This window comes from Serinus canaria, chromosome 20 (assembly GCF_022539315.1).
Source record: "Serinus canaria isolate serCan28SL12 chromosome 20, serCan2020, whole genome shotgun sequence".
Taxonomy (NCBI): Eukaryota; Metazoa; Chordata; class Aves; order Passeriformes; family Fringillidae; genus Serinus; species Serinus canaria.
Window position 1 is genome coordinate 12211468 of NC_066333.1, and position 16160 is coordinate 12227627.

The 16160-nt window shown below is 44.9% G+C and overlaps 2 protein-coding genes across 3 annotated transcripts in view; one reads left to right on the plus strand and one right to left on the minus strand.

The window, feature by feature from the left end:
- SPO11 (SPO11 initiator of meiotic double stranded breaks) overlaps positions 1-16160 on the minus strand; it is a 217765-nt gene that overhangs the window by 33245 nt on the left and 168360 nt on the right. Inside the window, exon 1 of one of the 2 annotated variants that reach the window (XM_050982027.1) lies at positions 705-783. The exons of the other annotated variant lie outside the window; for it this stretch is intronic. The gene's annotated coding sequence lies outside the window, so the exon portion shown is untranslated. Of the gene's footprint in view, positions 1-704; positions 784-16160 lie in introns of those variants that run through there. 2 annotated transcript variants of the gene reach the window in all.
- Positions 2716-16160, plus strand: part of BMP7 (bone morphogenetic protein 7) — a 40790-nt gene continuing 27345 nt past the window's right edge. The window contains exon 1 of the mRNA XM_009093147.4: positions 2716-3244. Within this exon, the coding sequence (XP_009091395.3) occupies positions 2731-3244 (514 nt within the window). The 5' untranslated portion in view covers positions 2716-2730. The remainder of the gene's footprint in view (positions 3245-16160) is intronic.

Sequence of the window (16160 nt, forward strand, 5' to 3'; positions counted from 1 at the left end):
TGCAATAAATCAGGATATAGCTAAATGCGGCCTAACCCAAACCACTTAGACAAAACAAATAGTTTCAAACATCACTTTTCCAAGAAATTTGTCAAATCAAATGTTTCAAGGTTTAGTTTTTGATCTCTGCTCTTCCTCCAGTGACACCTACAACTCCAAGAACAGTTACCCAAGGTGTTAACGAGTGAGCAGAGAAACCCCACACACTTTTCTTTCTTTCACAGCACAACACTGACCTGAAGTTTAGTCAGTGTTTAAATGGGAGCCACAAGCAATTCCAGCACAAGTAATTTAAGCAGCAGAGACACCTGCTCTCCAGCCCACTGTTCCATCCTTGCAGACTTTTTCATCTCACATCCATGCCAAAGGCAAGGCTCCTTGTCCTACTGCTGCTTGATCAAAGGCCAACACTCACAACTCTGGAAAAACAGTCTACAAGGAACAAAAAAGGAAGAGAAATCAAGTTGTCTGCAGCTGAAAGGGAGAGCAGAGAGATCCCAAATCATCTGTCTGCCCTTCCTACGGCAGCCTGACCCAGACACCCTCTCCTTGCCCCCAGCTGTGCATTCCTGTGGCCTCCCTAGTTCCACCACAACATGGAGTCAGTCAGAACAAGCTGATCCAGCAGAAAATTATTTCAGCAAAAGCAAATACACAAAAGGTTAAAAAAAATTAAAATGTAAAAACAGAATCAGCTTTCTGACCTGTGTGTTAGTACCAGTATTGCAGAGGGGTGGGATTGCACAGCTGAAGGTCCAGGCTGGGGTGGGATGAGAAAATAAAGATCTTTCTCAGGGGGAGCCTGGCTTTAAATCAGCTTAAATTGATCTAGAAACCACACCCTCGGCAAGGAAGAACTTTAGGCAAATTGCGTGGTGAAGAGCAGGTTAGTGCTGCTCCTCAGGAAGTACAAAAGATGCTGGAGAGTTTGATCTTAACTGGGCAGCCAAAATTCAGCTGCTGGGTACTGGTGTTTCCATCCTTGGGGAGCACTGGGAATGCAGCTACAGGGGGGATTTTTGAGCAGCACCAGTTAGTCTAACAAGTGCTTTCTTGTTACCTAAGGTGGATGTAGCTCCCCAGCCTCTCTGCCCTCCCTGAGCTTGAACCATTCCTAAACACATGTTAGGTCTGAGCTGAGGGTTTGATGCTGGTTCCACCACTATTTCAATAGCCATGAGTCATTTCTGTGTGATGCCTCAGTTTCCCTGTTATTAAGAGGTGCACATGCATGCATACAAACGCATTATATCATTCATCATGGTTCCCATACAGTTTTTTAAGTGGCTACCTGCTGTTCACACCAAGATTTGAAACATAAAGAACTAAAAGAAGTGCTGAATATTCGTTTCCAAAAGAGTTGCAGGATCTGGTGCTGGATACAATCAGATGTTGCTCGTCTGAAAATATTAACAGAACAATCTATCAAAACACTGACCAATCTCCAAAAACACTGACCTGCTTTAACCTCCATCCCTCTTCTTTCTCCTTTGCCCAAGGAATTAATCTTAATGTCAGCATAAACTTAATGTATATATGCATGATTTCTGAGGTTACCTCAGGTTTGATTCGGTGACCCAAATACACCATCCTGGCTTCCCCTTCTTTCCAAGTAAGATTTGGGAAGCATTAGTTTACATTTGTCATCTGATATTATTATTATTAATTACTGTTGTAGCAGACATCTACCTGGGCTAATTGGGACTGGAGCTCTGTTACTGCAGATGTTGCACCCACTGAGTTAAAAAAGTCATTGTTTTAGGAAGCTGACAATCTATTTTAATGCAATATCCCAAAAATGGCATGTACGAGGAGCGGAAGGAAAGGGTGCAGAGTAATGGAATGGCATAAACCACCCGTGTGCAGAGGTTGATAGTTTAATTTCAAGTAAAGGTTCCAGGTTTTACCATTCTTAGAGAATATCACCCACTCTGGATTTCTAACGCTTCTCCATTAACTCTTCTCACTGCCAGCTGGAAAAAGTGACCCGGGGCTCTGTGCACAGAGACACACATACGTGTCTATGTAGGTGAATATATAATCATCACGTTTTAAATTATTTAATGGAGTTTGTTTTGTCACGGGCAGTCTCTTCTAATCTGAACTTAAAAAAAAAAAAAAGAGTAGGCTGGAAAAAAAAAAAAATGTGTACGCCTGCTTGTGCAGACAGCCGATGTACTCGCATCTATAAAGTCTGTGGGAGTTTGGGCCCCTTCCTTATACATAAACCGCCCTCTCTCCTGGGCTGTCTTCTCCTTAATGACGTTCACGGCAATTTAGGCGCTCGGGACCGGCTCAGCCTCTCGCCGAGCCCGCAGCCTCCACAAACATCCTGAAAAGCAACCTGAGCAGACGTCCTTCCTCGAGGCAGTTCCAGGGATTTTCTCTCCCAAGCGGTTTGGAGCTGGTGAGCGAGAGAGAGCGCTTGGGTTTTGCTGCCTGCTCCTCCCACCAGAGACACCCTCCCGCCGCTCCCCGCCGAGCCGCGCCGCTCACACGGCTCCGCCGCGGCGTGCGGGACGCGGGCACAGCGCTCCGCTCCCGCTGCCGCCGCCAACGCCGGGGGAAGCGCTTCGGGCCGCCGCCACCGCCGCCCCGTCCATGGGCCGGTGCCGCTGATCAGCCCCCGCCGCCGCCGCCGCCCCGGGCCATGAGCGGGCTGCGGCGCCTCCGCGGGGGCTGAGCGCGGGGCTGCCCGTCCGTCCGTCCGTCCGTCCGCGCCCCCCGCGCATGCCGGTGGCGGGGCGCGTCCCGCGGCGGGGCAGCCCCGCGCCCCCCGCGCCGCCCCGCAGCCGCCGCCGCCGCGCCGCGATGCCGGTGGCGGGGCGCGGGCAGCCCGCCTCCTGGCTGCTGGTGCTGGGCGCCGCCGCGCCCGCCCTCTGGCTGCGCTGCGTGCTCGCCGACTTCACGGTGGACAACGAGGTGCACTCCAGCTTCATCCACCGGCGGCTGCGCGGCCCCGAGCGCCGCGAGATGCAGCGGGAGATCCTCTCCATCCTCGGCCTGCCGCACCGCCCGCGGCCGCACCTCCACGGCAAGCACAACTCGGCCCCCATGTTCATGCTGGACCTTTACAATGCCATGTCCGTGGAGGAGGGGGCGGCGGGGGCCGCCGCCGAAGACGGCGAGGGCTTCTCTTACCCCTACAAGCCCATCTTCAGCACCCAGGGGCCGCCTCTGGCCAGCCTGCAGGACAGCAACTTCCTCACCGAAGCTGACATGGTCATGAGCTTCGTCAACTTGGGTGAGTGCCGGTCTCGGCGGGGCTGGGTCCGGGCCAGCCGGGCAGGGAACCGTACCAGGGGGAGGCTGGAGCGGGGACCTGGCCACCGAAGGGAGGACAGGGGCTGGTGGCGCAGGTGGCCCCGGCTGGGAGCTGTTTCCAAGCGGGTCAGGTGGGTGACAGCCCACCTGGGCAAGGAAGGGCAGGTAGCGGCCCTCGGCAGGGTGGCTGCTTTGCCAGGCGGCAATTGAGTGGCATCGAAGGGGAGAGGGCTCTGACTTCCCCTCGCAGCATTTGGACAGCCACGAGCTCTCCCCACGCTCCACACACGCCGGCACACTGAGGTCTTTGTCGTCTGCTCCCTTTGATAGTTGCTGCGCTTCAGAAATGGGATTTGCAGGTAGGAGTTAAACAGGACGGTTAGCAGGTCTGCTCCTCATCCCACACCGCCAAGGAAGACACGAAACCCAGGCAGGAGCACGGCACGGCTCCCGCACAGCTCCCGCTGCTCCTGCGGGATGCGGAGCCACCGGGGCTGCGGGGACGGATGGTTGGGACGGTTCCCTGCGGCATCCCAGCGCCGCGCTCCCTCGGCCCGAGGGGCTGAGCTGCTCGCACATGTTTTCCTAATGGCTTGGGAGGGATTCCACAGTAAATCCTTATTTACTCCTGCAGCTTTTCCTGTTGACCCCAGTTTATGCCGCTAACTCGCCTCTTTTCACGAGCACATGTGGATGGGTTTATGCAAACGATACGAGAGTTGGCACGCTTTGTATGCGCCTCACTAGGCCTCCCTAATTGGATGCCACGGCCCAATCTGATTTCTATTTGCTCGCTGTAGATTGCACACCCGTGTGGACTGACTTGGCCGGATTTGAGTAAAACATTGTCAGGGTGCGCATTCTATTTTAAATGTATAATTATAGACCTGGCTCGCTCTATCCGTTTTTAGACCTCATCATGTGCGGCTCTCAAACCACACACGGACAGATTGGGTGCCTGCAAGTTCAAGGCAGAACCTGAATCGTATTTCCAAAACAAGATCAGCTCAGACTTTGTCCCAAACAAAGGGAAACGCAAAGTGCAAGAGGAGCACACCTCTGGCACGTTACCTGCCAGGAATTACAGACCCCCATCTCCAATAAATCCATTAACGCCTTTATGGATGTCACTGTTCTGGACACTTCCACTGTCTGGAACTTCAGAGGCAGCAAAGATTAAATCACCACCTAAACCACCACCTCTCTAATCCCAGCACTTTAACTAACTTGAAAAGCTCAGCAGCTGCAAAGGCTCTGTGACACACGTTAATAATTATTAGACACGGTAGCCATCCCGGCACAATTCCTGCATGATAAGGAGCCACGGGACGCTGTGGGAGAGCTCTAGTTTGCATGAGCTGTGCCTCCTTATTAACTGCCATAAGCTTCACAGTGGGAAGCTCGGAATTACATCTGGCCCGGGGGCTGTGCTCTATGAGGGCTGGTGCTTTCCATTTGGAATTACAGTGTTTGTCTACTCACTGCTGGACACTTAAGCCGATGAGCAATGATACATTTAAAATCAAATATTTGAGCAGTCAAAAGTACCAATAGCAGTCAAATATTTGACTTTAAAGATAAGGGTGACCTTGCTAACACTGTTCTCCGTGGCTCTTGGGTCCTACACTGAGTGCTAGGAGAGCCCTGAGCAGAAGACAAAAGATGTTCAACTAACAAAAGCGAAATTCACTCTTTGCTTTCCATTTCAGTAGAGAGGAAAGAACCTTATGAAACATGTAAGTACATAATGGGAGGGAGTTTAGCTCTGCTCCTCAGGTGTAGTAATTTACTGAATCACCAGTGAAACTGCAGCGCTCCCGTCCCACATTGCCGATGCAAGGAAGAGTCTCCTTGTCAGCCCATGTAAGGGTTATAAGAAAGAATTAATATTTAGGCCACTGATGATTTTGAATACAAAGGAGTGGAATCGATCCATAATTGTGAAATAAAAGTTACATTTTGGATACGTCTGTGTCTACGTGAGAACTTTGTATGGAGCAGGTTTTGCCTGTATAAGCCATAACCCCCCATAATCGACATCCGGATGCAGTTTGGTGACTGCAATGGATATTTCATTCATTTCAACCTGCCAGGGTTTGTTGTTGTCAGCTTAGAAATGCAAGAGTGTTCTTCGTGCAAAAATCCTAAATGATTATTTTATTTAATTGCTGTCAGCATGGTCAGAGAGTAGCAAGAGCACAAGCAAAGCCCAGCAGTTTTAAGGACAGGTGGAATTACGGCCAACAAGGCACATTTTGGAGGTTTATCTGTGCTGTTTTGTTCCCTTGTCAACAGTGCATGCCAGGACGAGTTTAAAAAGGACACAGATCTATAATAGCTTTCTTAACGCTGTGCACACCTTTCATCCCATTATAGTCATTGCTCTTTCATCTTTATAGGACAAAGGCAGGCTTGTTTATGGAGGTTGTAATGAATTAGAGCAGCCACTCACTCCGTATATAATCAAACACAACACCTGCTTTGAGACGTACAGTTTTCTATGACATTCAGGGAAAATTAGAAGATCTATTGTAGAACTGAATTTTTGTGGAGACTTTCTACAATGATCCCTTTTAAAGCAGAGCTGAATTCCTAAATGCAGGCTGTAGTAAACTGTGTCCTACTTTTGTAAGAGATACTCTGTGAGCATTGCATTTCACAGGTAGGCTTTTATTACTATACCAGAGCCATCACAATGAGGAAGTGTCACAGCATAATAAAGTTTCATTTTAGCATGGAGGAAGTAAAAGCAAGTAAAGAAATAATTCTTTCAAATTTCAGTCAATATAAAACGGTAATTTCAGGCTTCCAAATGCTAGTCTACAAAAGCACTTTTTTTGCCTTATTCATATTCTTCATCCATCTAGTTGAACAATTTTAGAGGGAATAATATTTTATAAAAACCTACATTGCAAGATTTACTGGGCTACACAGTAAAAACCCCAACAACAAACCCCACACACATTGATTTCTATGGAGATACTGTGTATATTTAATCCAGAAAATTTATGCTGGGTATTGGTAGGGAGGAACCAGAATACAGGTGCTCCGTTTTAGGGAGCTTTGTACTAAGCAAAGTTTTACTTACTGTAAAATCCTGACAACTAATTAGATTTAGATTTATAACCAGTTAATTTACAGGCTACATTTTGTCTTAGCTTACACCTGTGCTAAGATGAATGGGGAATGGAGTTGTGTCAAGAATGAAGTTATTTGTAAATTAAAAGAGAATTTAGCCACAGTGGTCTGACTAAGTTAGCCAGTTAATTACTGGCTAATTTTGTAAAATTTATTACTATAATTTTAGCATTTGGAATTTAATTTCACATCCTGTCCAATACAGTTTACAAACTGATCCATTTTAGGAACTGAAAAAACGCAAAGCATTTTCTGCACAAGTTTAATTTCAGTTTATAAACAGCAGCTAAGGAGTAAACATCCTCTAGATGACTTAAGGCCTCCTCTTCTAAAAATAATTGCGTTATCCTTATGCTGGTAAACTTGCCTTGGTAAACAGACTTGCTTAGAATATTTTTAAAAGAGACGGCACAAGTGATACGCAATTTGTTAATTTGTCTCGTGGTTGATTACAAAATGAACAACGTTGTTTAATCCTGGCAAAAAAAGAAATGGGGGGGGAATTAGTCATTCTTGGAAGGAGCACTTGAAAGTGGCTTTTGTTAATATAAATCAAGAAGCTGAAGAGCCCCCAAGTTTCCTTTTATTTCATACCATCTGGCTATCCTTTTTGTTGACAAGTGTTTGGCATAGAGAACCATCTCTTTGCCCTTTAATAACAGGCTTTAACACTGTAGGGTATTAGAAAAAGATTCTATAACAGTTAAAAAATTTCCTTCGGGGAATACTTTATAAAGTGAGCACGGGCTGCAGGCATTTGCAGCTGTAACCTGGCTTGTGTTAAAATTTGGAAGGGGCTGCCTTGCATTCCAGCTCACTACAGGCCTTCATTGGTGTACAGCCAAAGGTTAATATAGATGTCACACAGTTTTTCTTTGGAGAGCCTCAGATATAAGAGTACGAGTACAGCTGTGTTTTTAGTAACCCTTTCATAATCACTTCTTTTAAACCTCATTTTCCTGCTTGTATAAATCAAAGATTTTCAAGGATATTTGACCTGGATTTGAACTTATTTGATCTTCACATATTTCCCACTTGAAACAAAGCAGATTAAAAGTTAGCCCTGGATGCCTGCTCCTGATCACATGGTTTGTCCATACATTAGGCCAAGCCCTTGGCTTTTTTTTTTTTCTTCTCTTCCACCTAACGCTGTTAAAAGCTCTCAAGCCTGAACAGGTACATCCCATAATTGTTTTGGGCAGTGTGGATCTGTGCAGCCTGTGGTGGTGTAACACTGGCTAAGGCAGAAAGCTCGCAGCCAAGTCAAGGACCATGCAGCAAGTGACCAGCAGGTATTCTCTGAATGTGCAAACCCATGCCAGAGAGAATTTCATTAATTTTCTAATTTCCAGGTGTAAAACAGCAGAGCAGGACAGGAACTATTTACCTCTGCCATGTGGCTTTGCTGGCAGCAGAGAAAGGAGCAGCCAAGGACAGATGTCCTTACGCAAGGAAAAAGGACCTGGAAATTGTCCCCATCCGCTGGCACACACGAGATTTATCCCAGAGCAGGGTCCTTGCTCTGTTCCCACACAGGCTGTCCTGGGGGGGTGAATTCCCCTCTGTGAGCTGCAGTTTAGAAGCCAAAACACAGCAGCTCTTAAAGGGCTTTGAAGGAGACAAGCCTTGATGGCCGGGTCTTGTGATGCCGGTAACAGGAGCTGGGCACCAGTGGAGCGTGCAGGACCTGCTCCCAGTGCCCCCAGTTGTGCCATGCCTGTGTCTCTGTGTGTGTCCCAGCACTCCCCCTGCAAAGGAGCTTTGATGGCCTCTGGACAGGCAGCACAAAACCAGGCACTACATTCCCTGGAAATAAGCCTGAAACACATTTTCAGGTCGGCGGGGAGAGACGTGTGAGAGAAGGTTACACAAGTGGTTGGAAACATTAATTAAAAAAAAGATTATAACTATTAAAGCCCAGTCAGAGCCGTTGACAGGCTCCTTTTAAAGAGGACACTGTGATGTTTTAGTTTAATACATTCTGGCAGTGTCAGCGGGGTTAAGGCTAATACTGGGATGTGTGGATCCTGTCATGTTATTGTCAGGAGGAATGCAGGGATTAGGTTTGAGAGTGGCGGTGGGTGAGTGCTGCAGCTGTGTACACTTATTATAAAAGATTTAAGTCCCACTGGTAAAATCAATATATTAAATTGCAAGAGCCCGTGTTTTTAATTAGTTTAAATCAAATATACGGTTAGTGCCATTAGGGCTGCTATCCTTGAACCAAGTGAGGAAATGCTAATATTTATGTGGAAACTGTTAATTCGTGGTTAAAATGATAACACATTTAGTTTTATGCCTCTAAATTGTCCTTACTGGATGAATACCAGTGAGAAGTTGCAATGATGGATGAAGTCATCTGAGCAAGAACACAAGTAAGGAAATTTTGATAGCATGCCAGATAAGGAGACTACCTGTTGATATACAGCATTAAGAGACCATGATATTTTAAACCCTTTCCAGTCCTCCTCTCTAGGGCCTACATCAAAGTACTTTTATGAATTAACTACATATATATATCAAAAATATATACCATTACTATATATAAATGAAATATGCTATTTGATATAAGTATATTTCTTCTCTAAATGGAAGAAACTTCTAAAGAAATGAGAGAGCTGTTTAAATTAGTTTCAGGATGAAGATTTTCCTTCTCAACTGCTTGAAACAAACGAGACTACACACAAGGACTAATCACATGGATAAAGTTCTGCACATGCTTAAGTTTGGAAAAATGGAAACCCAAGAGAAAATTCTTGGCTAGGTCTTCATTGGTGTAAATTGTCAAATTTCTACTGAAGCTGGCCCTGTGGTCTCATTTATACAACTCTACGTCCAAAGTAATTCCCATAAACTCCCTCTTGATTTACACGAGCACCACTGAGAGCAGAATTGGGCCAAAGAAGTGCCCCTGTGTTGAAATAATGAGCATGCAGTAGTTTCTGCTTGGGCTTCACAGAGTTTTCTCTCCTAATCTTGAAATTGTTTCTGAAGGAAGTTTCCTTTGCTGCAAACAATCAAAACATGAACCAGCTCCTATTAGTCACTGCTTATCACTATTATTAGCCCCATCCATGTTGTTGAACTACAGCTGAATTCCCATCCTTGCAACAAACAGAATTTAGCAAATAATGTTTGACAAAAATGTGAAACTGATATTTCTTAATACAAGACATATTTCATATGGAGAAACTTCAGCGCTGAAAGATTCCTGGTATCAAAATATCTGAATCACAGTACAAATAAACAGTGCCTTGTAAAGGCTGCGGGGCCAAATTCCGTGCTGGAGTAATTCCACTGAAGTTAGTGGAATTGTGCCAGGAGATAAAACTGCCATCTAGATTTTTTTGGTGTTGAAGGTTTTGTCAGTAAAAATCTTTGCCACAAAAAAGGTTGCAGGTAGCAAAGATCGAACTGATTCTAATTCAAAAAGCCCTTTTGGAAATCCTTGTTTCATTGATGAGGACCACAAAGTTGGCTGAGCCCCCCCTGTATTTGGGTGTATATTCTACAATTCCATTATTTATACATAAATATACCTGATTTACAGCAGGTAACAGACAAGCCATGGTGGGTGTGATCCCCACCAAGCTGTGCCTTACACCTTTTTAAAAGATTTGTGCCATCTACATCTCAGAGTCAGTGAAAATCCAGACTGAGCAGATTGAATTAATGGCAACTTTGAGACTACAAGTTTTAGTGTAATTGCTTTATTGTTTTGGAACCAAGATGCTTACAATCCAGTTCCTGTGCAAACATGTTTAACGTGTGTTAATGTGTTTCAAAACCAGACCCTCTCCACAAAATCCTGCTTTTCATTAATTGACATCAGTAGCATGGTACAGTATTTCAAAGCACTGGCCAAATATAAACTGTGTTTCTAATTTCCTTACTTTCCTGTGTTTGGAATGCCAATGTTAATTTGTTCCCATGGAAGAGTGAGAGCTGCCAACCACAGTTTTATATAAATGGCTTTACAGTGCAGGGCTGCCAACATTAAATGATACTTAGGAATTTTCATGACATTTTGTATTTAATGCTGTGTGTGAGAGAGAGAGAAATTGAGGGAGATGTATGGCATGTTGAACAGCACAAGCTCTGATGATCAAGGCAAATGTTTGAAGAAATTTATCCTTTGAGGAACGGTTGCTCAATGTTTGTTCTTATTTAGGATTTTTTAATAATCTGTCAGATATTTCACAGCATATTCCTCGTGCCCAGCAAAAAGCTGTTTTCCAGGGAACTTTGTTGCTAACGATCCAAACAATTCCCCCCCACGCCCCCCAATAATTTTAGTTATTTATTAATAGATGAGCAGATGGACTTTAGTTTATGTTGTTGTTCCTCTGATCATGCTGAAGTAGATTGTAAGAATGTGATATTACTCAGCGTGAGAAAATGCAAAAGCAAAAAAAAAAAGCTGCCACTACTAAGGAAGAGGGGAATTAACTGATTTTAGTTTAACTGCCAAAAGGTAATTTTTCTTTAGCAGAATAGTAGCAGCCAGATAAAATCATTTGCCTTTCTTAAAGAAAATCCGGCATTATCATGACTTCTTTAGTGGTATGTCTGCCTTTGTACATAAACCGAATGTGAAGTTCCCTTTGAACAAAGTTTATTTTAAACTGATAATGGTAAAAACAAAGTCTTGTTTATGTATTTCCCCTTTAATTCCTGGAAGATATTCAAAATACAAATTGTTCATGTTTCAGTAGATTCCCTTAATGAGTGCTATGGTTTATCTCTCCATTTCCCCAGTTTATTGGAACAGGTGCAGGGTCTGCCATCTGTGCCAGCCCCGTGCTACACCAACAAACAAAGTGTTGTTTTGGTTCACTGGATTTAAAAGTCTCCTGAGAGTAAAGAAATGAAAGAGAAAGAATTTAGAAAGTGCCTAGTGAGGGAAAGGCACTTCAAGTAATGTGCTTTGTCACTCAAGTCTTCCCGTAAATTACCTTAAACTATTTCTAAACTGTTTGAAAAATATTGTCTGCACAGGATTAAGTTTCTGTTGCATCTCGGAGGTTCCACACTATTCTTTATCATCCTTATCCTACCACAGTAGCTTCCAAGTTAGAGTATTTTGTTGTCAGGTTGAATTAAATTGTGCAGGAGTAAAAACTCCTTTTTTCCTTCTCTTAAAGTGGAAGAACTGTGAATTTTCTTTTTTTTTTTTCCCCAGTGTTTCTGCTTCCACCTCATTTAAGAGATACTGCAAATAACCATCCAAGTTTAAACAAGATTATGTTGTAATTAGACAGACAAACTCATAATTATTTAAGGGCTAAACCAACAACAACAACCCTTTCAGGTTCATTTTGACAGTGTTTATCCAGTGTATCTGGAAAGGCTTACAATTAAAGTGCCTGAAGGGTGGGGATGAGATTTTTCAGCATGCAGTCAGTGCTATCGGGTCCACCTGGCCTGGGAAACTATGCAGGCTTTGTAGTGGAGAAAATCCCTTAACTTAGATCTTCATGGCAAGCTCTTAAAAGCTACCTTCCTAAAAAAAACCAACAAAAACCAAGGAAAAGGAGGGCAGAGGGAAGGCAGCTTCCCCCTAAGCAATAATCAAAGCGAGCAGGAGCTCTCTCAGTGCTGGGGGAGCAGCAGATGAGCTGATAATTGCACAGAGCATCCCCCTGGAAGGTTTGCTCGAGAGCTTTTCAAATGAGCACTGAGTTTGCTGTGCTTCTGCAGCAGCCTCCCCATGCTGGGCTGAATCAGAGCTCCTCACAGCCCCACTGATGTCACCCCAGCCCCACTGATGTCACCTCAGCTCCTCACAGCCCCACTGATGTCACCTCAGTCCCACTGATGTCACCCCAGCATCCTCACTCAGCCTGGCCCCAGGCCACCCTGGCAGTGAAGTCACCAGCCCTGGCACCCTCTGAGGAGCTGGTACAGTGTGCTGTGCCCAGCCTGGGGGCTGTCCATCAGCCTGAGCCCTGCCTCTGGCCCTGGAGCCCCTGGGCCAAGTGCTGCCTTTGGCCACTGCCTTGCCTTGGCACTGGGGGGGCTCCCTTGGCTTTGCCAATTGTTCTTCCCACAGCTCAGTGGCTGTAAAACTTGTTAAAAGAGACCAGAAGAGCTCTGGGAGAGGTACTAAGAATGCTCATAAAATGATGCAGTATTGGTAGTTGGGAGTTTTAATTCTGATGGGAAGAGTTCCTTCCTGGGTGAGCACTGGGGATGGGGCTGGCTGTGTTTCCCAGAACACCCACTGGCTGTACTGAGTCCTTTGGCACCACAAAGGAAAGCAAATTCAGGTTTTTCATTTAAACAGAAGATTAAAAATTACTGTAATTTAGAAATTCTGAATTCTGGTGCTTACATTTGGGTACTGTTGTATTGTATTCATATTTTAACAATTTATTTATATAGGACAATTGTCTGTAATGCCATGAATGAGAACCAGTCATCACTAAGAGGAATCCATTCCTAATTATATTTGTTCTACCCACAAGCTGCTCTTCCCTTGGTTCTCAAGGTTAAAACTTATTGCTTCTTCCATCACTAAAAATATTCTGAACAATTTAATCTTGCTACTTTTATTTGTTTATTACTCTGCAGTCATTATAATCCCACAGGGACTTTTTAGATGTTAATAAAGAGTACTGCACATCACTTTTCCTGAAGCCTGTGTGGCACTATAAACATTATGCTGAGTTTAAGTTCCCCTTTCTGACCATATCCTTAAAAAAATCCAGCATTTGTTAAGAGAATGGAGGGAATTTGTTTTTGTTTTCTTTTAAACAAAAAGAAACAAAAGTGTGGGGGGGAAGAAGTAACTTTAGCCTCAGTCTGCTAGCTACATAAAACAGTAAAGGTTCAGTTGAGGCAGGGAAAAACCAGAACTGCTAGAGACTAGTTGTTTCCTTTTGGAGGAAACAATAAATGTGCCCACTTGTATTTTAACAGCATTACTACTGGGCCCCCTAATTACACAAATATACTTGTAATAAACTGCAGGAGAGAAGAACTGAAAAAGAATCATTCATCACAGATCTTTCTCCTCAGCTCAAAAAGAAACTTCTGGGTAACTACTCTTAAATCTTGGCCCAAATCAGGAGATGAAGATATTTCAGCACTATGTGATGAATCATTTGTCTCCTGAGACAGGTGAAAAGGAGAAGCAAATCAGACATGTGGTGTAAAACTTCTCTCATTGGTGTGGACACAACTTTGACCTCTGGATACATTAGTTCCTGCAACCCATGACATGCACTGTAGTGAAATTACCAGAATATTGGAGTCCATACCCACAGAAATCCCTGACTGTTCTCTGCGTTACAGCCCGACACAGGGAATACAGAAACCCACAAAATAATCCAGAATGAGGCACAGACTCATCCAAGCAAACCCCAAATATTTCTTCAGCAAACAGAAACTGTCATTTTGCTCATTAGTCCACAGCTGTGAGATGGGAGCTGCCTCACTGAAAATCCTGCAGAGGAGGGAGGTGAAATCTAACCAGTGTCTGACAGGCTGAGAGCCTCCTCCCTGGGCTGGCAGCTGCAGCCCAACAAGTGAGCAGCGCCTGGCAGGAGGACCCCGAGCTGGAGAAGAGTGCTCTGTGCTCCTGCTCCTTCAGAGGTGCTTTCACAAACCCCCCACGCTCACTCCTGTGCTGTTTTTGCCAGCTGCACACAACAGGAGGTGAGCTGCGCTCCCTCCATTCATGCCAGACCCACGCCAGGACACCAGGGTGTATTTCAACAGCTGATCTTTTACCCCAGAACTGCAGTTGCAAAATTGTGTTTGAAGACACACAAAAACCAAAACAAAACAGAAAATGCTGTTGTTAGGGGCTGACTCAGGAGGCCTGGATGGCCCAGCCCTAGTGAGAGGCTCAGTGTCAGGAATCCAGCAGGGCTATGGTATGCAGGGCTAGGTGCTGCTGATGTCACTGATGGGCTTATCTTGTACCAAAAGAAAATTCCTCTTGTATAAAAGGGATCGTGGGTGGGAATTAAACTGCAAATAAATCTCTGCCTCACCCTCAGATGCCGTTGTGCCTGGGGCATGGGCCACCAACGTTTGGAGTGTGAAGGGGACAGACACGTGCCCATGCCCTACACGTGAATATATCATGTTTATCTTCCTGAGGACATTCCTGAAATAGCAGTTTAACCCTGCCATCACTCTGAGACACTAACATTTTACATCTGCAAACAGCAGTATATGTGGATGTCAGCAGCCCCCAGGTCCTCAATACTCACAGCTCTCAGGGCTGTACAGAATTAATAAAGAACAAACAGCTGCCTGCCTATTTCTCAATAAAATAAATGTGTTGCACAGCAAATGTTCCTAGAAAGCAAAAAGCTCCTATGCATAAGCCATGAGTGCCATCACAGGATAAAGGACAGTGAGAGGACGTGTGGTGCTGGCAGGAAGGGTCATTCCAGGCAGTGACCTCCTCTCCGGTCCCGTGTCCCAAACCCAGTGCCCCACCTGAGCTCTCGTCTCTTGGCAGCACAGAGGAAACATGATGATCTCAAAGAAAAATGTGAACTAGGTCATCAAGTCACACTTGCATGAGGAAGGGCACTCCACAGTGTCTTTGTAAGCAGTAACTGAAGTTTCTAATGGTTATTTTCCAAAACATCCCTCCAAATACTTCATTTCTGTCTAACAATTATAAACTGTGTTAATAGCACTGGACCTCCCACATACAGAACACCTGAGAAAGAGGCAATGGCTGCAGCAGCCTGGGTGCAGGGAGAGCACAGCTCTGGCAGGGATTTCCCTCTGGGCCAGCAGGACCTTTCCCCTCCATAGTTTGCTGTCCCCTAATCTCCCAGCTCTCCTGGCCCAGAGCTGCAGATGTTTGTCAGTGCACAGACAAGCTCCAAAGGCCCAGCTGCTCGTGGTCTTGGGGCACAGCTCACTGTGTACATTCCAAGCTGAGATTTTGCTGATCACAATCAAAGGCTGAGATCCTTATCTGATGGCCTGTGCCTGATATCTGCTGCTTATTTTGTAATAGCCCACAAACTGCTCTCTCAGCAGCACCAGAATCTGGGATTTCAGCTGAGAAATCCAGCAAGTTGCATGGCTTCAAACCTGGGAAACTGGTTTTTAATTATTTTCCTTTTATCCCAGTAAACCACAAAAAAGGCTGGATTCCCTGCAACTCCTGCTGAGCTCCTCCCAGGGAGCCTGTGCAGGTGTAGGCCCACACTCCTGCAGCATTTGGGGGGATGCTGGAATTGTTGTGGCAATACAATATTAAAGGAGGATTAATTAGATTTATGCTATTTATTTGGGCAGCTGTTCAGCAGATGAAAGGAAGTCTAATGCAAATGAAATGAAAAAGCCTGAAGAGGCCAATGTCCAGTCACTTCTCCACTCGTGTCCCTCAGCACAGCTGGTGCAGAAATGGGCACATTCCTTTGGCAAAAATGAGGCATTTGAAGATTCCATCAGCTGAGCTTTCCCTTTCAAGTGCTGCCAGTAGATGCACAACACATACATGTGCTTTTAAAAGACTTTTATTTTGAACTCAAGATGTAAATCTATGGCATTAAGAAAAGCAGAACAATCCTTTATTTAGCTGCACCTGCACCTTAATGCCTAATGAGTTTAGTCTGATGGAATCCAGACCTCAGGAAGGATTATAAATTCTCATTTGATTTCATTTACTTCTAAAATACCTTAAACCAGCTGTACCAGTCCAGAATCCAGCCCTTCTTTCTCTATCAGTTTTTCAAGTGTTGAATCTTTTGCTGTCTTAAGTAACTTTGTGCTATGTAATG